General features: G+C 31.7%; 1 protein-coding gene across 4 annotated transcripts; it reads right to left on the minus strand.

The window, feature by feature from the left end:
* Positions 1-5,513: 5,513 nt before the first annotated feature.
* On the minus strand, positions 5,514-26,310 carry LOC127727870 (gigasin-2-like). Of its 4 annotated transcripts, none has more exons than XM_052235015.1 (11): positions 26,224-26,298; positions 23,351-23,418; positions 22,483-22,599; positions 21,847-21,966; positions 21,312-21,526; positions 17,419-17,525; positions 15,535-15,680; positions 15,271-15,309; positions 14,211-14,295; positions 10,640-10,817; positions 5,514-7,435 (listed from the first exon to the last, which is right to left on the minus strand). In XM_052235015.1, the coding sequence occupies exons 2-11, from the start codon at positions 23,394-23,396 to the stop codon at positions 7,343-7,345; spliced, it is 1,146 nt and encodes a 381-aa protein (XP_052090975.1). In that variant the 5' UTR covers positions 23,397-23,418; positions 26,224-26,298; the 3' UTR covers positions 5,514-7,342. The 4 variants fall into 4 exon arrangements, with proteins under 4 accessions (XP_052090975.1, XP_052090973.1, XP_052090974.1 ...); XM_052235013.1 differs by having other exon boundaries at positions 15,247-15,309; XM_052235014.1 differs by lacking the exon at positions 26,224-26,298 and adding an exon at positions 25,454-25,475 and having other exon boundaries at positions 15,247-15,309.
* Between the last annotated feature and the right edge of the window lie 239 nt (positions 26,311-26,549).

The raw sequence follows: 26,549 nt of genomic DNA on the forward strand, positions 1-26,549 counted from the left end.
TTAGCACCATGGGCAGACACTGTTCCCAAACCAGTTCCCAATCTACCAGATTTACCAAGCTACAGAAACCCTTAAATCAAATTTTTAACAACATCTTATCTGACTCCTCACAAAAAAACTTATAGAAGAGCATTTATCCACTATAAGAGTTTTGCTGAAGAATATGGTATTAGATTTCAGTTACCACTTACTAGTTCAGATCTCATATTATTTTTAATAGTAGTACATTTGAAAAACAAAGAAATTGCATCAAGTTCTATCTCAACATACATATCAGCAATTGGTTTTACACACAAAATTAATAATTGGCCTGATCCAACTGATTCATTCATTATTGATAAGGTACTGAAATCAGTGCATAAGGGAAGAAATCAAGATATGAGACTTCCAATCACTAGTACGATCTTGAACCAATTAATAAATGCATTAAAACAGACAATGTCTAAAAGTTATGATCAAATTTTATTAAAAGCAATGTTCACCCTAGATATACCATGCTCTTTTAAGAATTGGGAGATGACAGTCAACAACAAAAATTACAATCATGTAATTAGTTTTAGCCAAGCTGTTGTGTTACACGAAAAATCAGTTATCCATTTCATGGACTTCAAACATTCTAATGGAAAACAATTCCATTTAGAAAAAGCTAAGAATAAACATGACAATATTTGTGCAGTAACGACACTTACAAGTTACTTAACTTTGAGAACAAACAAAGGAGGTCCACTATTTCTCAACTCCAGTGGAGAAGCTGTTTCTAGACAATTATTCCAACATGCTTTGAACTTTTGTGGGCTCAGCAGAGCATATTACAAACCTCATAGTTTCAGAATAGGCTTCGCTACCGATGCAAGTGCGAAAGGATTGTCCACCGAAACTATAAGAACTTTAGGTAGATGGAAATCTGATGCATTCAAATTGTATATTAGACTCAAATTTCTAACCTTTAGTCATGTTTATCTGTCTTACAACTGATCATGATATGATGTATTTTGTGAATAAATTACTGCCGTTTATTATTTTATATTTTGTACAGGGCTTGTGGGTCACAGCTCGTTACATATTCCATACAAAATAACAGTTCATGTTTATATGGAAACGGTGGACAATTGGCAAAAGGTGAATTATGAATCTCATTTAAGCTGAAACAAGGACAACCTAAAACCAGAAATTCATCCGTTTACCATTGAATTGACCAAATTTTACTGAGAAGAAATTGGCAGCTTGCAAGGACTGGAATCTTAAAATCTTTCATTTGCATTTAGTAATATTAAGCAGTAAACTAATAACAATATATAAGGAAATACAGTTATTTGACGGGGAAAATAGGTGTTAATACAATTATTGAATGTATGTTGTTGTTGTAAGAATTCAGTCAATAGTAAACATATTTGGTCTGTTTTGCATCAAGTAAAAACATTTGTTTGACACAATGTCTGTAAATTGTGTCTTTTTAGTATATGATTGGTTTGGATCAAGTAGATACATTGGTAGGACACAATGTCTGTAAATTGTGTCTTTTTAGTATATGATTGGTTTGGATCAAGTAGATACATTGGTAGGACACAATGTCTGAAAATTGTGTCTTTTTAGTATATGATTGGTTTGTATCAAGTAGATACATTGGTAGGACACTATGTCTGTAAATTGTGTCTTTTTAGTATATGATTGGTTTGGATCAAGTAGATACATTGGTAGGACACAATGTCTGTAAATTGTGTCTTTTTAGTATATGATTGGTTTGTATCAAGTTGATACATTGGTAGGACACTATGTCTGTAAATTGTGTCTTTTTAGTATATGACTGGTTTGGATCAAGTAGATACATTGGTAGGACACTATGTCTGTAAATTGTGTCTTTTTAGTATATGATTGGTTTGTATCAAGTAGATACATTGGTAGGACACAATGTCTGTAAATTGTGTCTTTTTAGTATATGATTGGTTTGTATCAAGTAGATACATTGGTAGGACACAATGTCTGTAAATTATGTCTTTTTAGTATATGATTGGTTTATATCAAGTAGCTACATTGTTAAAACACAATGTCTGTAAATTGTGTCTTTTTAGTATATGATTGGTTTGTTTCAAGTAGATACATTGGTAGGACACTATGTATGTAAGTTGTGCCTTTTTAGTAAATAATTGGTTTGTATCAAGTAGATACATTGGTAGGACACTATGTCTGTAAATTGTGTCTTTTTAGTATATGATTGGTTTGTATCAAGTAGATACATTGGTAGGACACAATGTCTGTAAATTGTGTCTTTTTAGTATATGATTGGTTTGTTTCAAGTAGATACATTGTTAGGACACAATGTCTGTTAATTGTGTCTTTTTAGTATATAATTGGTTTGTATCAAGTAGATACATTGGTAGGACACAATGTCTGTAAATTGTGTCTTTTTAGTATATGATTGGTTTGTATCAAGTAGACACATTAGTAGGACACAGTGTCTGTAAATTGTGTCTTTTTAGTATATGATTGGTTTGTATCAAGTAGATACATTGGTAGGACACAATGTCTGTAAATTGTGTCTTGTTAGGATAGGATATGTTTGCATCACGAGATACATATGGGAACAAAATGTCTGTAAATTGTGTCTTTTAGGATAAAGGACATTTTTGGTACTCAATGTCCGTACATTTTGTCATCATTTCATCTAATTCAGTTGAATCAATTAGAAACAGTTGTTGAACACAATGTCTGTAAATTTTGTATCTTTAGTATATACATTTCTTACATAAGTTTTTTAATTTTTACTAACGATACGTAGAATTGTAAATTTTACCATTTGCATTAGTAGGATGATGATTGATTCAGGTTTACTTTAGGGCAGCGTTTTCAGCTCCAAAAGAGCTTCAAACGTCATGGCGGTATCTGCTCCCAAAAGTTGAGATGTTACACTATTATTAACAAATTTGTAGTTAAGGGGAGATAACACTAAATTGATTTGACTTTTCAAAAATTTCAATTTTAATAATTGATGACATTTGTCTTTTCACTTATTACATAATATGCTTATTGGTTCAGATTGTTATGAAAGTATTGTATATCTAAATTCACAATTGGTACTTATAATTGTAGTGTATGCAAATTTTATACATGTATCTTTTGATATGATTGATTTTGAAACATAAACTGTCACATCTGTGGCCTGCATCATCATAACATGTGTTAGTTTTTATTTGACTTCAGCGGACCATAAATAATGTTTTCATATGTTATTAAGTATGTCAAGTTGGTTGTAATGCAGAATATATCAGGACTTTTGTGTGTACGTCTATTTATTTATCTGTTCGTGGTTGGAATTGAAGTGCAGAATTAATAAGTGCAAACTTCTCACTGTGCATGTCCTGTATTGTACTAGGCTAAAACATAAACAGTAAACACAGTAAGGATGCAACTTCCCCTTCTAATGCCCAAACTACAAAAACAAAGACAGTGCCACAATAAACTGATGTACAGTAGTAAATTAAGGAACAGTAGTTTACCAATGTTAAAATCTATCAATCGATTAAGAAAACAAAGCAAGGTAACAAAAGCAAGAGGCTGTCAAATTAACAGCAAACTGGATTTCCCTACATGAAAATGATATTTGCAAATCTGGACCCCAAAACAGGACCAAGTAAAAAAATTAATTAATTTTTGTAAGGTTCAGAAATGGAGAGGCCAAAATCAATCTTTACCTATTTATCATAAGTGACATAATATTGGAATTTAAGAGAGTATACACACATTTGTTCAGCATGGGTGGGTAGGCAGAAATTATGAAGCCAATAATGAAAGAAATATGTTTTTCAGAGTAAACCCTTATTTAATATGAAACCATAGAATCTTGTGGTCACTCTAATAACTTTCGAGAAACCAACTTTCAAACGGTTGTTGTTTTGCTTTTTCAAAGTGTCACAAGATTTTCATCTAAGCATTTTCAAGTAATCGCATGGGCAACACTCTAAGTATCACTTTACGCTACTTAAAGGTCTATAAATCCCCAACAATAAAAGCTAAAACCATGAAATTCGAACTTGACCTTCTTTTAGTCACAAGAAACAACACATTTTAATTTTAAAAGAATTCGTCAAAGCGTTTTCAAGCCATTGCAAGGACAACGCTCTAAGTATCACTTTTCACTACTTTAAGGTCTTCAACTCAACAACTATAAAAGCTAAAATCGTGAAAATTGAACTTGTCCTTTATTTTGTCACAGGAACAATATATCTAAATTTGAAAAGACTTCGTCAAAGCGTTTTCAAGTTATTGCACGGACACTGTTTGGCAGCCGCCCGCCGTACATCACTAAATTAATAACCGATATTTTACTTTGGAAATCCGGTTAAAAACTGAGGGAATCGTTGCACCACTGTCCCAAATCAGGAGCCTGTAATTCAGTGGTTTTTGTTTGAATCTTTTTTTACATTTGCCATTTCGGAGCCTTTTAAAGCTTGCTATGGGATATTGATTTTGCTCATTGTTGTAGGCCGTATGGTGACCTGTATTTGCTAACATCTACGTCATTTTTTTCTCTGGTTGAGAGTTGTCTTATTGTCAATAATACCACACCTTGCTGTATTTTTTTTTATACATTGTTCATTTAACCTTACATAATTTGTATCATATGTTTAGCACTGTTTTTTTTATTTTCATTGATTTAGAGTGGTAAAGACCATGTATACTGACTTTGTTGCTGGTTGGAAATGTAAAAACAAGAATCGTCTTCTCTTTGAATTTTCCTTGGAGTTCGGTATTTTTGTTGTTTTACTTTTTAGTATGAATTTAATGAAATATTTGGATTATTAATTTTAAAACTTTGATAAATTTTGCTACTTTCTCGAGCAAAAAAAGGAGCGAAGATTTCAAGGTGGCAATCAAAAACGATCAGTCGAAGAAAGACAGATAACACCATGGCCAAAAGAAAAAAGTGGAACAGACAAAGACCAATCCGCGATCATTACACCGAAAAATTTAACAACACAAAACCCACCAAAAAGGAGAGAACTCCAGTGCTTCTAAAGGGTAAGCAGTTCTTGCTCCACTAGTGTCACCGACGTGTTGCTCATATGGCAAGTAAAGAACCCGCGATAAGTCGCAAACGGTGATGTTTAAATGGAAATACAAAGACTGAATTCTGGCTATGCTTAGTGACGCATATCCGTGGTCCTTACTGTAAGCAATGAACGGTTTTGTTGTATTGTTTATAACCTTTAAGTCTTAAGCTGTCAAACGTTTTAAATTTTTGTCGTTGAGCATACCTGATGAAGTTATTCAAGAAACACATGTCGTGTTTAAGGAATTAATTGACACTGTGAGATCAATTTAGACGAGTCAACAAAAATTATCCACGTTCATAGTGGACTTATGTTATGTGTTCGTCACTTTACAAAAGGTATCACAAAGGTATAACACAAACAACACTTATTATCATACAACAACATTATATAGTAGTCTTAAAAAATCAATTATTTCCATTTAAAATTTAATACCTGCTTTAAGAATATAAGACTCCAAGAACGTTACTTGTAATGGGTTTTTAATTCCTATAAAAATGACATCACAATAACAAGAACCTTAATATTGTATACTAAATAGTTTATTTCTTTTTCTTCTTCTGTTGTTATAAACCCGAACACATCATTTAGAATGTATCATTACCTAGTTGAAATCCGAAAACGGAAAAGACAAGACAGTCACTGCGCTAGCTAAAGTGCCTTGTATTTCCATAGGAAATACACAGAAAACAATAACTTTCATCGCACTCAAAAGGTTCAAAGAATCGGTCGTTTTTTGGGTAGCATAATCTTTTATTAGTGTTATTGCAGTATTAAGAAATATAGCAAAATATATAAAAAAAGAGTTAAAACGAATAAGTAATTTGCACTGGTAAGTATAATTCAGAGTAAACAGGGCAATCATTCTAACAATAACCATCTGATATCAATTTATACATCTTCTATAATACCTGTAAATGGAGGAAAACAGACGAGGTTTTGTCAACATTGGCGTGAAATGATGTTTAATGATTTTTTTAGTAAATATTTTGATGATCATTAAGTCTTCCCTTTTGAATCGGCACGTTTCCAATGGTTTTTATACAATATTGTCTTTGGCTTAAAGAGATTTTTTTTTATATTTCTTTTTTTAAAAAGCATAGATTTAATGGTCTCAGACCTTCTACAAAGCCCGATTGCCAGTACGAGCAAAATATCTTAACAATTTGCACATTTGTTGGACAGTTTATATTGATCTCCTTCTCCTACACGGTCATATTTTGCTCTTCAACATTTGATACTTTTGAATTTCTAATGGTTTTCAGCACCACTTAATCAAATTTTCAGAATGTGTATATGGTGAACCAAATCAATTTCGATATGTTGCTACTTTGTGTTATATATATATTGGATAAAAATCAGAATATGATAAAATGTATTTAAATCAAGCAAATGTTTAACCAAAACTGGGACTTAAAGTCTGAGTCGTGACAGCTCCGTGAAGTGTGTATAGGATGAAATAAAAAGCCTTTCTAACAAACAGGTGCATACTTTTTTTTATGTAAGAAATGATAGTACACTTTTTATTAACGTTATATTTCAATAGAGAATGTGTATGAAACCTTAATGTGTATAGTGCAAAAGTGTACAAAGTTAAAACAAAAAATGATAATATCCATTTTGTAATTTGAAACTGCTTAGTAAAACAGTGGAGAAAATTGTTATAACAAAAGACGTTTTAATCGTATGCTGACCTCTAAAAGTATTTTGCCTTATTTGTTTTCAATATGACTATTTAAGTTATGATATATATAGGTATTTATTTGAAGCGACATACAATTAATTTTTAAGGAGGGGACATTTAGAGTGATTGAAACTGACAAGTGGTTGAAAGAAAAAAATACTAATATAAGATAAATGAAAACTGAAAGTATAATTTAGTCAAACAAAATACTAGATACGATGGAAATAAGTGTGATATAGATGTCAGAGGACGAAGATCGTTTTTGTAGTATTCTGGAACTAAATACAACTGCTCGTGGTATCAAGATTTTGTGTTTCTTTTCCCAAATCATATAAATGTATTGGTGGCAATAAATATAATATAATAGTTAAAATATGTCTTCATCTTTCAGATACAAGTCCATTTTAAAGCAGAATTATTAGCGAAACTTGAGACATAATATTATTATGGTAGACGACATGAGATCAAATGAAACGATGGAAATATGTGTGATATAGATGTCAGAGGACAAGAAAGTTGTTGTAGTATTCTGGAACTAGATACAACTACTCGTGATATCAATATTTTGCGTTTCGTTTCCAAACTCGTATCTCTTTTCTCTAGACAAACATCAAATTACGATGTTCAAACCAGGTCCTCCAAAATGGAAATTTTGCTGATGATGCTGAGTCGGTTGTACGCGTTGTCGCTTGACACATCTTATCTGAAATGAAGAATAGAAAAATAATGTCTGTATCCAATAAAGGTACTATAGTAACATCCACCATATGAAAACACTATCATTAAACTGATTCTGAAATCCATTCATAATCTGTTAATTTAACAGTTGAATTCTATTTCCGATTGTGACATTTTGATTGAGTGTTGATTCACGTACCAGATGATGCAGACATTGCAGGAGACGCTTACCCTGTCGACGCACCAAATCTCGCTCCTTTTGGGATTCGTAAAATTCTCTTAGTTTTTGTTTGTTACCTTGATTTGTCTTTTTAATCGATTTATGAGATTTGAACATTAGTTAACTACTGCTGCCTTAATTCAAATGATAAAACATAAAACATAATGTATTTGCATTAACTCATTTACAAGTGATGGTTATGGCAATATAGCTTACTAAACCTATAGTCTCTAAATAGCCGGTGTAGCTCACCTAGGTCTATGTGCATTTTCCACAATGGGCACTCTCCAACATCCATACAAGAATATAATAGAATTCATGACAAGCAACTTTTGTCTTGCTGATCATTTTTGCTTTTTAAAGGGGCTATCTATCTATAATAGTTTTCAAGATAATAGGTAGAACACTAAAATGGGTAAAAATCGTCATTAAAGAGAAATAATTTAACTAAGGAGTGAACTGATAATAACGGCCAGTAGATCTCGTCTTGATGATAATTTTTGCTTATTCTAGTTTTTATGTATCTATTATAGTTTTTCAGATATAAGGCAAAATTAAAAAACAAAAATAGTACAACTCAACGTAAAATTGTAATATTCCAATGGGTACTAACTGTGCACCCCTACTGGCCGTTTTGTTTTTGTACTCGTATGAAGCAGAATTCATTCAAAACCTTCCAAAAGACAAAAAGAAAAAGCACCTTGCGAAATTCTTTAATTTTACTTTCAGATATATTGATGATGTCCTATCACTGAATAACCCATATTTCAGCCAGTACTTGCATCTCAATTATCCCAGTGAACTTGAAATTAAGGATACTACTGTTACTAGAAGGACTGCTTCATACCTTGATCTTTTTCTCAATATTGACACAGATGGACGACTTCACACTAAATCCTATGACAAACTGGACGATTTCAACTTCCCAATTATCAATTTCCAATTTCTTAGCAGTAACATACCCTCTTCCCCATCGTATGGTGTTTACATATCTCAGTTGATACGTTATGCTCGTGCATGTTCACACTATACGGACTTCATATACAGGAGTGTGCTCCTTACGCAGAAACTGCTCCAACAGAGTTATGAGGAGGAAAGATTAAAAATGACACTCCGTACATTTTATGGACACCATCACGAATTGGTTGATCTATACGATGTGTCCATGTCCGTGTTTTACCACGTCTGAGATTGTGGTTTACCATCTACATCGTCTAGTCTTCTAAGTACCGAACGTGGCCTATTCCCGAATATGACTGTTTTGCTGAGTGTATATTCGCATTGCTATTAGACGTGTCTCGGTATTTGTACATCCAACATTCATGTATTTAGTTATGATGTTTCATTTGTAATTCTTGTTGGATGTTGTTTTATGTCTTATCGTTTGTGGTTTTGATTCTATTTTTATTTTCTATATGTATGTAATGATTCTATTTTTATTTTCTATATGTATGTAATGATTCTATTTTTATTTTCTATATGTATGTAAAAGTAAAGATATTAATCACCTAGTTCATTTATATGATTTTTAGTTTAAAGCAACTATATGCTCAGGATTTATTTGGTTTTGCACAGTTTGATTTAGAAGAAAACCCGACATGGTTATAAAATACATCAAATAACACCATTACAAACTTAATCCCAATTTTATATTCTATTTTTAGAAATTTACATGTGACGTCACTGTTTGTGGCGTTGATACATTCGTGTGACGCACAGTTAATTATTCTATTGTGCTGTATTTGTGTTCTATTGTAAATTAATTTTAGGTGTTCGTTGTTATTCTGTGGTTTACATGTTGAAATGTACTATTATATTATTTATTTATGTATTTCTCTGTCCTGAATGTTCTTTAATTATTTATGCATTTCTCTGTCCTGAATGTTCTGGCATTTATTCGTACTGTATTCCTGTCACGTAATGTTGTCATTTTAGCTGTATTTTTTAACATTGCCATACAAGCGGGAGGTTTGGCTAGCCATAAAACCAGGTTTAACCCACCATTTTTTCTTAAAATGTCCTGTACCAAGTCAGGAATACGGCAGTTGTTATCACATTGTCCGTTTCTATGTATGTTGGCGTTTGTTTTTGTAGCTGTTCAGTGTGTCTGTTGTTCCGTTTTGTTTCCTCTTATAGTTGATGTGTTTCCCTCAGTTTTGGTTTGTGACCCGGATTTGTTTCAGTTAAATCGATTTATGACTATTGAACAGCGGTATACTACTATTGCCTTTATTAATAACTCCAATAAAGGGTCTTCAGACGATTTCAACCATCTGTCTTATTTGTAGATCATGTCCTGCTAATCATATTTGGTATTTAAAGTTTCTCTCTATCTATTATGATTTTCAAGATAATAGACAAAAATGAAAAAAAAATGGTAAAGATTGTCATTTTAAGGGCATTAACTCCTATAAAAAGTCGTCTGATATTTGTCGTTAAGTTTTTTCCTCAACCGACCTTTATTGTTAATTGTAAAAACTAATATATGGATTGTTAGGTGTATTGCTGACATATTGCCAAAACAATTTTAAAGTAGCTCAACTTCATACTTTCAATGCTTTAGGTTTCACTGCTGTATAGTATTGACCTTTGCACATTAGTATTGCGCTGGGATTTCTAGGCAAAATCGTAAAACCATATCACAGTTTAGTTATTCATGTTCAAATAAAAATTGATCACCATTGGACTATGTACGTTTTCAAACGGGAAGAGTACAATTTTGTATTTGAGTTTCAGTTCTCCAAAAACTTCGTTTTTGATTTGGCCTTCCGAATGTTTTGATTCGAGCGCCACTGGTGAGTGTTATGTAGACGAAAAGTGCGCCTGGCATGCTTAATCATAATCCAGTGATTTAAATCTGATACTTTGATTTATATTGCAGTACGGTCGCGTGTATGCTCTTCATCCTTTCATTATCATGCTATCAATGTAATACCGCCATTATATGATCGTAAACTCTATAGAAAATTAAACTTGTAAGCTACACAAATACTTGTTATTATTTTTTACCTCAGGACAAGCTTCCGGACAAAATTTCAGGTCATAGTTGAAGTGGAGGTAGCTGTTTCCGTACAATGAAAAAGCCGTCATTTCAATTCTTGTTTTGAAAATACGGTCTCCATTTGGACGCTTGCCTTCCACCACATTCATCGATTTCACACGAGATTCAGCTGTCGGTAAAATACATCTGAAACAACAAAAACACGTAAACCGTTTCAAATTGCTATGTACAAGAAGTCTATGAAGCATGATGGGATTGGTAATGATACAACAATCCGTCAAAGACCTAAATAAGATGAGAACGTTCAGTTCTACAAACCTAAACCACAGGTAATCCATCTCTGGAACAAAAAACGACTAGAAAGGTTCTATAGGCATTACAGCTAATGACGTGAAGAATTAGTTTCAACGTATTTAATACCATTTACCTAACTTATCACAAAAATTCTGAAACAAAAATATGTATAAATATGTAATTTCCATAGTTGACAAAACACATATTTAGATCTGACAAAAGACATGTTCACTTAAGAATATGTATGAGTAATGGATAAGGAATGATAAAGCCACTTTTTGCCAACTGTTCCGTTCAATCAATGCTTTTCAAATTTGATATTTTGTTTCTGATGAAAAAAAGGATGTCAAGTTCGATATTAAAGATTTTTAACTTTCAAAGAGTTATGGTCCTTGATAGATTGGAAAATTGCACTTTATGTAGTTTTAATAAACAACTCATGAACCACTCAAACCAATGTTTTCTAATCTTAATATATTGCTATTGATGGCAAAATGAAGGTAAATTTCGATATTGACGATTTTTATCTATACTGTTCAAAAGTTATGGTGCTTGATAGAAAGGAAACGGGCACTTTATGTCATTTCCGTGCTATAACTTATGAACAGGTCAACCAATGCAAAATATATTATGTTGTTACTGATAAAAAATGGAGGTCAAGTTCGATATTGACGCTTTTCACTTTGTGTTTCAGGAGTTTTGGTCCTAGATAGATTTGAGAATAGATACAAGCGTGGCAGGTTTGAAAATGCATTCAAAATACAGAAAAACCCTGCTTGCTGTCAATTTGATGTTTGTTACCTTGATTTGTCTCTTTTTAATCGATTTACGATATCTAAACATCGGTGAACTACTGTTATCTACATTAAAATGTTTTGCAACAAAAAGAAGTTACAAAGGTTTTAATGTGCGTTAAATATCGTTTAGTGAAAAACCTGGGCTGGTATCTGTTTTCTTCAAAAAGTAAGTGAAAAATGGCCATTTTGGACCAAGTATTAAATTTTGACATGTTTATTACCTTAATGTAACATAACAAGCGACCTTTCTGTACTGACGTGATATCACTCTGTTCATTACTCAATAGACATTAGTTTGAAAGGTTTGAATAATTTTACTTTTATTTTTTAAAGTCCAGGATCCAAAAATGACTCTTATCTTACCTCATTCATTCATTTCTATCTATGCCTATTTTACCTTTCTAAAAAATGCAACTTTATTTCTTAAGAATAGTTCTAGTGTTATACAATGATTATTCAATGTCACGAACGCTTCAATATATCATTGAATACGGAAATGTTAAGAAACAAAACATTACAAATAAAATTAATTGTGCGGTTAGCGTAATGATTTGTAATTAGTTAAGCCTAATTGCTTTTTTCACAATAGTGGTAAACCGGTTTTGGCGGTCTGTATAAAAAAAAACTAGCAAGAAATTTATCATCGGCAGTGACAATTAAATGTTACACATCTATCAATTTTGTAGTTTGAAGTTTAATTTAATATAAAATGTTTTTGTAAAGTTTTATTATTTTATTATTTCATTATACTAATATTTAGTACATTTAAGGAATGACTGTAATATTTTTTCTGTCTATGAATAAATAATATAAAAAATGTGGTGCACACTGAATAACCAGCGTAGCGGGTTATTTTTAAGTGTGCACCACATTTTTTATGTTATTTCGAATAGACAGAAAAAATATTACAGTCATTCCTTATAATTTAATTCTTAATTCCATTTTAAACCGGAGTAAATCATGAAAAAACGTTGACGACGTCACGGTCACATGACTAAATTATGTCTATGAGCTGATAAACGAAACACTGTCAGCCAATCAGAAGACGCGTTACATCCAAAATTAAATTATTTGTATATATTTTGTAGATGTTTGATTGCAGTCTTTCATATCTGATCGAAGATGCAATGTTTATTAGTAGAACATTTATGTGTATCAGTGGTTATTTGGTTTTCGCATGAGAACTGTTTTGCAATTTATTTCTTTATATATTTATTAAATGATCTAATGATCAAATTGTAATTAACATGAAATAGTAATTGCGCCTAACAGTACCTTAAAGTATTTCCGTTCTTTGTAATGCCTTATCCAATAAAAGTATACATATAATTGAGAATGAAAACGGAGAATGTGTCAAAGAAATAACAACCCGACCAAAGGACAGAAAACAGCCCAAGACTACCAATGGGTCTTCAACGCAGCGAGAAAATCCCGCACCAAGAGGCGGGCTTCAGCTGGCCCTAACAATTATGTATACTATTTCAGCAAATTGGACGCCATACTAAACTCCGAAACATATTAATAAACCAAAATTAAAAATCACACAAGACTAACAAAGGCATGAGGTTCCTGACTTGGGACAGGCGCAAAAATGCGACGAGATTAAACATGCTTATATATGTTTATTATACAAAAATTTAGAAGGTTTTAGCACATGAATAATTTATGTTCGCTTTAAAAGCGTTAGTTTAGGACTGAAGCGATTTTAAAAAATATTGTCTAATTAATCATGTCATATGCATAAAGTTATGATTATGTTACTAAGTACCTAGGTTGATTAAAACGGCTTATTGTTTCCAAGCATGAACATTTGGAGGAACTAAAGAAATCAATACATGCGACAGTCCAATAATGAATGACTATTTTTTGTTAACACGAGAAATTATTAAATCTTTACGAAAATAGCTTGAAAATTTTAAAATACTATTCAACCAGGAATTACAGAATCATCTAAAAAAAGGCAGATTGCAATTACTTTGTTTATCATTTAATATTATGCAGCTTGCTGTTTCAGTCACTGAAGAGGATGGACATCCCACCTGAACGAGTCTTGATATTATTTTTCTATGCTTTAATATTCTATTTTTTTGTTTGCATTGTGTTGTTTTAAATGTTCGATTGCGTTCAACCCCTCAGTGTATGAATGTGCATTTCTTATTAAATAGATAATGAATAAAAAACACAATTACCTTGTAATAAATGAAAAGTAATTTTCTGAAAACAAGTCTGTATGATGATCGAAATAATCTACATTATCTGTTAGACATTGCATACATTATGTTTGAGAATCATGCAAATAAACGCACAAAAGTTACCTTATTTTTGAACCGTCGATTTATACACCTTCATTATTTTTGAAAGGATGATTTGTACAACTCGATGTAGGGTATTTTATATATTCCCGAAGTCTGTTCATACATAAACAACATATTCAGACTTTTATCTGGTTGTCTGTAATTACAAAGAATGAAGAAGATTGTGCACATACCCTTTTTCTATCATCTTGAACGTGGTGACTTTACCATTGTGTACACTAAATGCTTCCATACTCATCACTTGTAAACCATTTGATCCTAAAAGACGTAATTATAATCCTTTTTAATTATAGCAATAGGGATATGTAATGAAATGGTAACATCTAACAACATTAACGGTACACATTTTACTGCTTCAGATGCGCATTTCAATAAATTAATGTTTTAGTTATGCCCATGGCCAAAGTATTTGAAAGTTTAAAACATGATATGAATTTCTGATAAAGCCCGAAAGGGACAAAAAATAAAGCCAAACCCGGATTGTCTTTGCGAGACTGTTCCAGTTGTTATTTATAAGCAATCGCGAAACATCCGCGAGATGGTACCACCAATAATTTTGCTTTGTCATATTCAAGCTTCAAAATAGCATCATCGTCATTAAATGTAATCTCTAATAGAATATTATAAAGAAAATTGTGTGGTAATCGTGAGAAACGCAAGAAATTGTCTTTCTAACCCATCGCTCTTATTTGGAATTATGAACGTTAGAAACTGTGCACATGACACGTTCTTCAGTCATTATCCTAGAGACCACTGTTTGGTAGCCAGTTACAAAAAGATTGTAGGGAATCAAACTAAAAGTTCAGCTTTGCCTTAACTAGTTGAAAATAAAATACAGTATCATATTTTTTTAACTTAATATTTACAATCAAAATGTGTCAAAATCATAAATTTAGAGTATGCCGATACCGAAGCACTGGCTACTATTGCATGGTATAAGCTGCTGCCTCATGTTTGGTTATTTTATATGTCATACACAAGAACATAAATAATGTGGTTTCAAGACTTCACGAATAAAGCATAGCAGTTATGGCTACAGATACTATACAAATGCACAACATTTAGAAACATTCAAAGCGAGAAACATTTTATCTAGAAGAGAGGCGAAAGATACCAAAGGGATGTTCAAACTCAAAAGCCGAAAAAAAAAACTGACAATGCCATAACAAAATACGAAAAACGATGAAAAGACGAACAACAGCAGATTACCTTTAACCTTGTTTGTATGCTTACGTTGATAATTGCAATAGCTTTCAGGTTCAAATATATTTCCTGTTTTACATGAAAAATTTGATATAAAGATTTATATATACATTAAAGAGCATTCATTGTTTTTTCTATAAAATTGTATCACTCAAGTATTTTTTCAGTTTGATAAGCAGGTTAGGGAACGTTTTTCTGTATATTAACAATTTAACAAGGTTGATACGACATTACTGAAATTCTATAGAGTCGTTGAAGATGTTGCAAATTACTCTTTATTTATACTTAATTCACCTGATTCTGTGGTAGGTGTAAAATCTATAAAGAAGACATCCCCTTCTTGAACTCCTTGGGTAAGAGGCTGCAGCCTAGTATTCAGATATAGTAGTTCCACTGGAGTATATGACTGTGTATTATCTTGCGTTGTACCTTCACCTATCCTGTAAACAATACACGAAAATGTTAGTCCATTAGAGCGTCTAAGAAAGACCGAGTTTGCATCCGGCAATCAGGGATGTCTTCTGTTCCCTCGAGGGGCTAAAATATGACACACTGAAGGGAAAAGGAAATTCATGAATTTTCAAGGCTGAATTTTATGCTTATGCCATGTGAATACTAATTTTCACATTGCACTACGACTGAAATTCATATAGGCATTTTAAAAACCGAAAAAAGTATTTAATAATATAGAGGAATTGCAGTTCTAAAATATTCCTTTGTTCAAATTTTTATTTTCCCTTGCTCAAGCCGAACGGGGACTTTCTTGCACATTAAGGGAAACCATATTTCACTCTTTGATTACATTTTCATCAAATGCTTTAAATGTTGTTGCAAATTTACTCTCATTATAAAACATACACGTGTTGCCTAATCTTTTAAAGTAGCATTAGCTACGATTTAGACAAACAATTGAAATACAATTCTCTTTGTTTCAAGACTTACTAAATGCGGAATTTTAAAATAATATTTCATTGTAAGCAGTCAGTTTGTCACAAGTTTGTCAAATTTGCTCAAAACCATCGTTGATGTTTTATTGACTTGCAAGTCAATAATTCAATCTCTGTTGAGTCCGCATTCACATGACCTTCAATTTGAATCTTTAACTTTAATGGATTACGCATGTACTAGGCATGCTCAGCTATTAAAGGGAAAAGAATGTCAACATTGAAAGTGAAACAAGGGTGAAACTTTTGTTGACTGATTCGATCCACAAAAAATCATTCTTATACAGGTAAAAACGAAGAGTAACATGTTTTTAAACCGATAACATGAAATCATAGATACATGAGAAATCAAATTGCACGTGCTCGCTATCTATTTATATTTATATTTATATCAGGTAAAATGACTGTCAGCAGTCTTCGGAGGCCATAATGATGGTCAATTAGATGTCGTCTAGACTAAAATTCACACGAAATGCTGATACATATTAACGGGTCCTTACATTGTAAATTGTTTATGTTATACTTTTTGTAATTTGGATATACGTTTTAGCATGTTATAAATAAAATATGAGAATTTGAGTCAAATCAATTAATATAAATTTTACAGCTAATGTCCCTTTAAGGTTGTCAATTTTATTCTAATTTTCAATCAAAGTCTTAAAATAACATCAGATATTGAAATTTAAATGACCAAGTAAATCTAAGGTAAAGTTACATGAAAACAGTTGTACGACTTTATAAAGTTAATTTCAAGAATATCCCCAATAGTTAAAGATTAAATTCAAATTGAACTGACCCCTTGCAAGGAATTCTGTTCAAATATAAATGGTATAGAATGTAATCGGATGGTGTAATATTTTGTATAGAAAAAGTATACATTGACTAATATTTGGTCGTTTTATAATTTGTTTTCTCTTGTCTTTAAAAGGAGATATACAATGCCGAGTGCCATTTTTATTTAGTAGTTACAAAAAGAAGTCCAACTGAGAAGGTAGAAATTAAAGACGTTCTTACGATTTGAAGTTGATTGGTTAACTGTAGTTAAGAGGGAAATTTTTTATAAACTAGAAATTTTATGGGGTGTGTCAAAATGTAGCATTAAAAAATATTCAACACGACGACAGAGAAAATTAACATCAATTAATTATTCTAAATATGTTCATTAAAATTGTAAGTGATAAATTATCATTATAATTTGTGGTTTGATGATTCATCACTGTTCAACATATATTACCTTCTTGGATAAACACATTTAAAGTTGACAATTCTATCTCGCAGAGGGTTGTATACTCCTTCCTTCTCTGAGACGGCTACATCTATGGAATATGTCACTTTATCAGGCTGCAATTAAAAAAGTATTTCGTTTAAGTCGCCGCAAAAAATGATTTGTTTATGGAAGAAAATTGTATATTCTAATAAAAAAAAATAACAAGTTATTATCAAAATAATCACAGAACTTAAACATAAATCGAAGTAATCCCAAGCACGTAAGGAAGACCAGGACAACATTGGCCGTCTCAAAATTTTATCTTGTTGATTCGAATTAAAAACAAACCTGTTTAATCCATGCATGACTTAAGAAAACTTAAAGTTAGGGTGTCTGGTGAATGTGATTCCATGTGTCGTATACAGTCGGAACGTTATACTTCATCTTTATTACCACGTCAATAATCAACAAACATTAAGGAAAAGACTACTTTTCAGTGGTATTGAAAATCAATTTTCTTTTTGTATTACCACTGGGTCGGTAGTGTTGGTGGTTTGCATTCAGTATCCGGGGATTCCATCCGCTCAGTAGCATTTGCATTGACATAATTGAAATAAAAACATTTGTACATTATTGTACATTATATATTTTCATTCTCGTAGACTAAAGTTCAATGTAAATTAGAGACAATAGTAGTTTACGGATGTTCAAAACTAAGATCAATGTATCAGAGAACATACATTATGTAAAATACAAATACAAATACAAGGAAGAGATAACAAAGTGGTTACACAGGATATTCTGTGTGTCAATCAATTATTCTTATAAATTAGCAAAATTAATTTAGTTCATCCGGATTGTTGCTCTTCATAAAATATTAAAACAATTAAAATATTTGGTCTGTTTGCAAAACAAAAAAGTTTTTTTTCTACTTTAGTTCATGGCCGAACATTCCAAATATAACAAAGTCATCGCCAAAACATCGGAATTACATGAAATAAAATGCAAATACCGGTACGGTTTTCTTGCTGAATATTTTTTCTTATACCAATTTCCATAGGAATTTTGAAGTTCAAAGTTCTTAATTTACAAAAGGTAGTAATATTTTGTCATACATTGAAGTAGTTTTCAAAATTTAGACTGTTTTAAATCATCTATAATTGAGGGGTGGACAGGGGTAAGGTAACATGGGAATGGGGTGGTGGCGGGAAGCGGGAGTTAGGGGCGGTAACGGAGAAAAGAGGAGGAGTAAAAATTGTGATATTCTGAGAAAATGTTTTTGACCGACTTTCGTCTGGGAGTAAATAAAGACAACAGTAGTATACCGCTGTTCAATAGTCATAATTCGATTAAGCAATAACAAATCTGGGTAACAAACTAAAACCGAGGGAAACACATCAACTATAAGAGGAAAACAACGGAACAACAGAGACACTGAACTACAACAAAAGCAAACGCCAACTTATATAGAAACGGACTGCGAATAACAACTGCTATATTCCTGACTTGGTACAGTAAGAAGGAGGGAAGTGGGAGTTAGGAGAGGGAAATGGGAATTGGGGGTAGGGAAGTGGGAACCCCCTGTCCACCCCTCATAACTATGAGATTGTAATAACAATGTTGTTATCCTGACGCAATGTTATGCTTAAGATATTATGGTCTTTTCAAAATCGACTTTGGCTTAGAAAAATATTTAGAAAGACTCTATATATATCACTAAATTGCGATGCTGCAACATTAACAACCAAATAGAAACAAGAAGATGAAATGGAATTCCGAGGGATGAAGGACATTGTCATCTCTGCTTCTTGTCAATTGGAAATGAATTTCACCATCTATTTGAGTGCCAGTCTGTTATTGTTGAAATATAAGACATAATCATATTTCAGAATATTACCACAGTTATCCATGTGTCGAGAAAATGAAAGGGCTGCTTTCATTTTGCAACATTAAAGTTATGAAGAACTTATAACTTTTCATTAATAAATTAGTTAAAATATTGTAATTATACTCTCAATTATATGATTATGTTAACATTGTTCTGTAGCAACCATATATGTGATTATGTATTTTGCCTCTTGTTACACATGAATATGTGCGAGTGTTTCAAAATAAAGTATATATATATATAAGATAATTTATTTTGGTAGTCTTAGACTGACGCTTGTGTATATATTTCTTATTTGATTTAAATCATATATGTTTTATTATTTGGGGAATTGCAACAATTTGAAATGTTCTAATAAGCCTAAAATTTTTCGATCGGTTTAATTGCATTTCTCTGTTCTTAGTTTGGTATTCTCGATTATATCTGCTCGTTTGGAATAAAATGTTTTTATATGACAACGGTCCAATTCAAAATTTATCTCTGTGTTATTTTATTTGTAATATATTGTCAAACGGTATTTTCGGGATACCTATTGCTTGATATTAAAGTTTCCCGCGGATTCCATTTATTGCGGGCAAGTTCTTTCGTGATCATAGCTTAAGTTTGCCTTGGCTATAATCTTTGTTGCATATGCACTATTGACTATAAAACTCAAGTCAATGTAGATTTGGTTCTATGATGGTTGAGACTGTTAAAAAATCATATTGTTTGAATGGGAACTTCCGGACAATTTCTAATTTCGTATGAAATCTTAAGTCAAATACTTTGAATAAACCTCCATATTTTGTAAAAATACTAAATATATGTTATATATGAAGTACAGGTCCTGTTTCTGTTTTATCACTGCGACAGCATTGTCGCTAGTGGACATAGAGTCCCGGAGGATTCTATTCGTCCAGTAGCATGTGGGGCGCCATCATTCAAATAAAACATTTTATCTGCAAAGTCCTACTTTTTAAAATTGTGTAATTATGCATAAACTAGGGTTACAATTCCCTCGACCAAAACCGACCTCATATTGTGTATATACTATCAATTATATTAGATTATTGACTATCTAATCTTTTGGGTTCGAGCGTATTAGATGATGCTCATTTTAGATACACATGTTGTGCACACGGGAATCATATCATATACGTTTTTACACTAACTGTCATTTTACATGCTCTTCAACTTCGCACTTTATTTTGCCTTTTCACCTTTTATTCGAACGTAACGGATGAGTCTGTTGAAGACGAAACATTTTTCATGAGATTTCCTTACAACTTCGTTGTCAATCTTCATAAATCCCACAAACTGACCAATTGAGTTTTTTTTCATTTCTTATATAAATATTTGTTTAATAACTGGTGAAAATCAAACAATCTTTTATCTAAAAATTAACAGTGCAGCTATCATTTAGAAAGGATATTTTTCGAACATAGTGATTACGAATCTTTTTACACACATCGATGTAATAGAATTTCACAACGATATACTTAAAATTAGATTCAGTCCAAAGCCAAATCGAGCTTTCAAACCAAGGAGTACACCATCACACCTTATTTCAAAACCATATTTATGGATAGTAAAACAAATCAGTCTTCTTATTTTACTCGACCGTTTGTATTCATGTTTCAAAACCTCAGGATTACTTTGTTACCTTGTAAATAAAGGCAACAATAGTATACTGATGTTCAAAAGTCATAAATCGATTAAGAGAAAACTATTCCGGGTCACAAACTAAAACCGAGGGAAACTCATCAACCACAAGAGGAAAGTAAATAAGTCTGAGATACCCATAGCTTAAAAAAGGACACGCCAATGTATCTGTAAATCCGTCCTAAGGGCTCGGCATTTATATAACATACTTTAACTATTCTAGCAACAGTGCTACTGATTTTCCGTGGTGATGATAGTTTTCAGTTAAATAGATGTACTATATGTAATTCTGATATTTCACAAAAAGAACAAAAAGTTTCCAGAAATCATTATGACTTTCATTTTTTAATTCTCTTTTTTTTGTGTGTTATTGAACATATTAGATACTTACAGTAACCGTCCTATTTATTGCTCTATGACATGGGTTTGTTGTTTGTAGTGATAATGGAGTTATCAGTCTGAATGATCGTAGTGAAGTCGAGTTCGAAGTCAAGAAACTCCTAAACTGACATCCTGTGCTGTTAGGTTTTGTTGTAATCTCCCCTTGGAATTTCGTTGATGTCATAATTGTAATCTGTATTCCTTCTAATCCACACTGAACGTTTTCTATAAAAATAAACGGAAGTTATACAGTAAAAACTATATTTTCTTTGGTAGATCAGTTTACAATCTCTCTAAAAAAGTAAGAATTGCAAGCTAAAAAAAATAGAGAAAGAAAAAACAAACAACAATCTCTTTACAAAAGTAAGAATTGCAATTAAAAAAAATATACTTACACCTAATTCCTCTATAATTAATCAAATTATTTCATGCCATGCGTTGCAAAACACAAAGACCTTTCCGGTATTTGAAATCCATTAAAATAGTTGTGGATGTTTCCTCCTTCTGCCTCTTTTTTAAGCAATAACGTTTATGTTTATACTTACCTTTTTGATATTGACAACGATTGCCGTGAAATGACTCAGTACAGTAACACATGTTTGTGTTGTAACACGTTCCACCGTTCATGCACTTAATCGAACAACTAGGTCCAAAACTTCTTAAAGCTACAAAAAAGAGAGCGTATAAAATAAACTATCAAAATTTCTTATGTTGAACATTTGATATAGAAATCATTTTTTTCCTACATGTTAATGTAGGGCAATGTATTTTCGAGTATATTTCAACATCAACGTCATTTAAAGTGCAAGTATAGCCTTGTTATTTGTCCAAAATAATTAATCGTTAAGAATGTCAAATTAGAAAACAATTTATTATATCATTTCAGCAATGTTTTAAACTGTAAATAAAAGAAGCAGTAAAGACAAAACGAAATTATTTCACAACAGCCTTTAACTCTTAGTTCTATTAAGACAAATTCAAATATTTGAATTCTTACACTTGGTTGCTTTATTAAGAATATCAACTTTAAAAATACTTGATATATAAGAAACTGGATGTGAATTACTGTAATATCAGGTATATATGTGAGTTTCTATTGATAAGAACTTTAAACGTTTTATTCAAAAATTAATTGAACGGTTTAAGCTGACAAAATATGCATATTTTTATTTTACACATACCCATCTGAACGCCACAGTCGTATCCAACGAAACCATGTGTACATTCACAGTTTCCAAAGTAAGTGCAATTTCCTCCATTTTGACAACCGTCCATCTTACAGTTATATTTTGCTGTTACTATAGAAAATAATCAAAATATCAAATCTGATAATAAAGATATAACATGGAAAGGCAGTACTTAAAACCATGACCACTAGAAAAATACCTCTAACTTTACCATACAAAATTGATAGATGTGTAATTACAAATGTAAAAGTAGTTTACCGACATCAGTTCAAGTATTCCAAGTCCACGTAAATACAGATATTGCTCATTGTTGAAGACCGTATATTGTCCTATAGTTGTTTACATCCTCTTCATGTGGTATGGTGGATAGCTGTCCTATTTGTTAGCAAACCACATCTGCTTATTTTTTATAAGCGTAGATGTCAACACATTCAGGAACCCCTCAACTCCGAACGGAGTGAAACCAGATGCATTGACATATTTGAAACCATCTACTACTATGTATGCATCAAGCATACCTCTGGAGCAACTGTCACAAGAAAAAATATTTCACTAGCATGTGATGTACATTTGTGTTTTGGTTTTCTCCAGATTGTTATGTAAAGTTTCAAATCAAAACCGATTGGTGCCCTCGTACTACATGCAATGTTCTGTCATTAAAGAAAACAAATACTGAAAGTGATTTTTGTGATTGAGGACCACCAGTTCACTTCAAAGCTGCATGGCTAATTCGTTCATTTACCAATAAAGGCATATGTATAAAAATACTTCAATCAATCAACTTTAATTCGAGGAAAAGAAAATAACATGATTGATTCAATGATTTATTGATTAGCACCAATATATGGGAATCAAGACTTACCACTGCACATAAGCAGAAAAACTGTTAACTTGGTTAAAATATTCATTTTGCTGAAACCATGCAGATGTCTGAAATTATTTAGAAAATCAATTCGGTCACTGGCAAATTAAATTATGTTACAAAATTTGAACTGTACAATATTGCTTACAAAATCTTCAACATTTTTTAATAATATTATCTAAGTACAAGTCTAAACCTGATTGTACCTAATGTGTTCCAAACGGACTATATTTCGAACCCATAATCTACGACAATGGCAATGTCATTATTTCTTTGTTGTTCTAGTATGCGGTATCGACAATTGACAGAAATCTTTGACATTGTCTAACGATTATTTTGCATATATGCTTTTTTTCTTTATAAAATCATCAGATTTGGGACATTTTGTAGTGTCAGTGGAAAAAAAAAACAATCAGCAAATTGAAGATGATAGCATTAGAAATAACGACACTTTTAATGAAGGGAAACTAAAATCACCGAATAATCGATCAAAGGGTTAAGGCTATAAACTAGATACCATGTTTCTGTTATTAGAAGAATTTTCCGATGTAAAAATTTATAACAATAAAACAGCATGTATTTGTTTATCTTATTGTTACTTTCATAGCACCAAGTTTAGTTTTGAATCGGGCTTTGTCAAATATATAAATTGAATTACAAGGATAGAATATCGAAGATGTCATATTGCAACAATCAAAATAGTACTTCCAAAAATGCAAATAACAATGAAAGAACAAATTTACAATTTATATCTGCATACAAACTGGTTTACAAAACAAGGCGTTAATCAACAATTGATAGATGGTTAATGGCAGATATGCATGGGGAATGATTTGATATCCTTGCCTTGAACCAAATGTTAATTATAAATATAAGTAATTAAACACCATTTGATAACTGTCAAATTCATTTTCACTGATTTGACACAAATTCCTATATTTGATTAATCTATGAAATACTTAAACGGTTATCCCAAAAAAAAAACAATTAATAGTTCATGAACTCGTTATAATGTTTCAGAATTTGGTGTCATGGTATTGTAGACTAGACGCCATTTAATTAACCATCTAGACTATCCCCGAAGAATGTCGATGGTCATATGATCCGATATAAACATAGAATAAATATAAATACACAGACAACCACGTGCAATCGTATAATTATGATTTTCCTAGGTGTGTTTGATTCATGTCATACGTTAAAAAATATATCAACTAATGGTACTTCCCGATGGCTCCTTTGTTTCACTTTTGAATGTTGACATTTTTTTTCAGTAATTGATCGTGCTTAACGTCACCGATCTCTTGTTAAAGGTCAAATTGAGGGTGGCATGGATACGGATTCAAATGAGGTTGAATTGTAAAATGGTGTTGTACGAATAAAAACACACATATTTTTTTTTGTGATAATGCAATTTTTTTTTTTATCAAAGACACGATCATGGATTCACAAGATGGACGTCACTGCCGAAAAGCGAAACTTTCATGGGGTATACTAAATCCAGATTAGTGAAGACAAGCATATCATTAAACAAACGAATTAAAGGTATGCAAATACACACGTCATATTATTGACTATCACTACGGCAGACACAATAGGATCTGTGTTCCAGATTGCAATTCAAAACAATTGTGTTTGTTATCGTGTATAGCAGATTTTTTTTGATTGGGATTACAATACAATGGATTTTGCAATCATGTACAACAGATTTTGATATGTCTTACATATTGCACCTGCAGTATATCTAGTCGGGACCCTCTGGTTTTGTCAAATTAATACACACCTTCGAAAATTTAATGACTGAAATTTCATTGGTTGATGTAATAATTACCTGAACAGAAAGCAAAACGGAGTGTTGTCATATCCTTGTAAGCAAAGCTTGACACAGGATTTGTATTTTAAAGATATTGGAAAAATAAATGAAGCTATCATTAGTAGTCGGAGATAAAAACAAAAATGTTCTTATTTCTTTGAGACATCCACTGCTATGTGTAACGATAATAGTTAGCATTAAAAAGGGAAATATCGTTCGTGTGTGGTTTTAGTCAAATTTCAATCAACAAAGCCATAATGCTAATAATAACAATCTAAGTCAGTCCTTACCAATAAACAAACACTTAATGGTAGTAAACACAATCTTATATAGTCCGATAATTAAATTTCTGTAAAACAAAAACGAAAGACGTCGTTTTAATATAACACTATAAATTGGACATCAAGTGCATATGTCATACTGCTTTATACGTCGTTTAATATAACACTATGAATTGCACATCAAGTGCATATGTCATACTGCTTTATTACTTCCAGTACAAGGAAATTGAATTTCAAATAAAAATGATCACGTGTTTCGGTAAAAAGTCTATTAAATTCTCTTCCTGTCAATGCGTTTAATAATCGTCGGCTGGTTGTATGTCATTAGAATTCATGTATCAATGCGATTTTTAGATTCTTGATATCTATGTCACATAAACAGATTTTAAAAAATTTGATTGACATCATTTAAATTAAATACTACAAATGGTGACACATTTCCTCAAATATTTAAGTTCCGATGAATTTTTTTTCGCACTTTCTCGGTTTCTCTATACCGTATTTAGATTACCATGTACCAAATTTAAAATCCTGTATTTTGAGATTTTTTTTAGCATTTATAGATCCTTTTCCATCTGAAACTGTGCTACAAAATAAGTGTGAAAAAAACACTCGGCAAGAAGAGTCAGTTTTAACGGAATCACAAGTCCGCATAATCCGCCACTGGACCCATAAATACCAAGCTTTACGTAAATAAACAAAGTAATTTAACATTATGTTGATTTCTCAGGAAAATATAACAGTAAGAGAAAATATAATCAATTTTTAAACATTCATACCTGTTTGATTTGTTATTTTCTCCTGGAACTACCTAGTGTTATTGTAAGAAAGAGGGAAGTGTACTTATTACTTATGTAAAGTTATGCAAATGAGGACATGAATTCGTACGTCAGTTAATTGTTTTAAATAGAAGTTGATTGACGTTTCATTTAAAATCAATTTATGTTCAACCTAATGATTTCATAATTAACACGTTTTGTGGTACATTTAAAATATGTTTGGGGTTCTTCAAATGATGTTACTATATACATATAATTGTTGATTTCTAGGAAAATTATGGAGAAAAGAATACAGTTTTTAAAAATATTTTTACGTTCTGGCAATT

This window comes from Mytilus californianus, unplaced genomic scaffold (genome assembly GCF_021869535.1).
Source record: "Mytilus californianus isolate M0D057914Y unplaced genomic scaffold, xbMytCali1.0.p SCAF_2, whole genome shotgun sequence".
Lineage (NCBI taxonomy): Eukaryota > Metazoa > Mollusca > Bivalvia > Mytilida > Mytilidae > Mytilus > Mytilus californianus.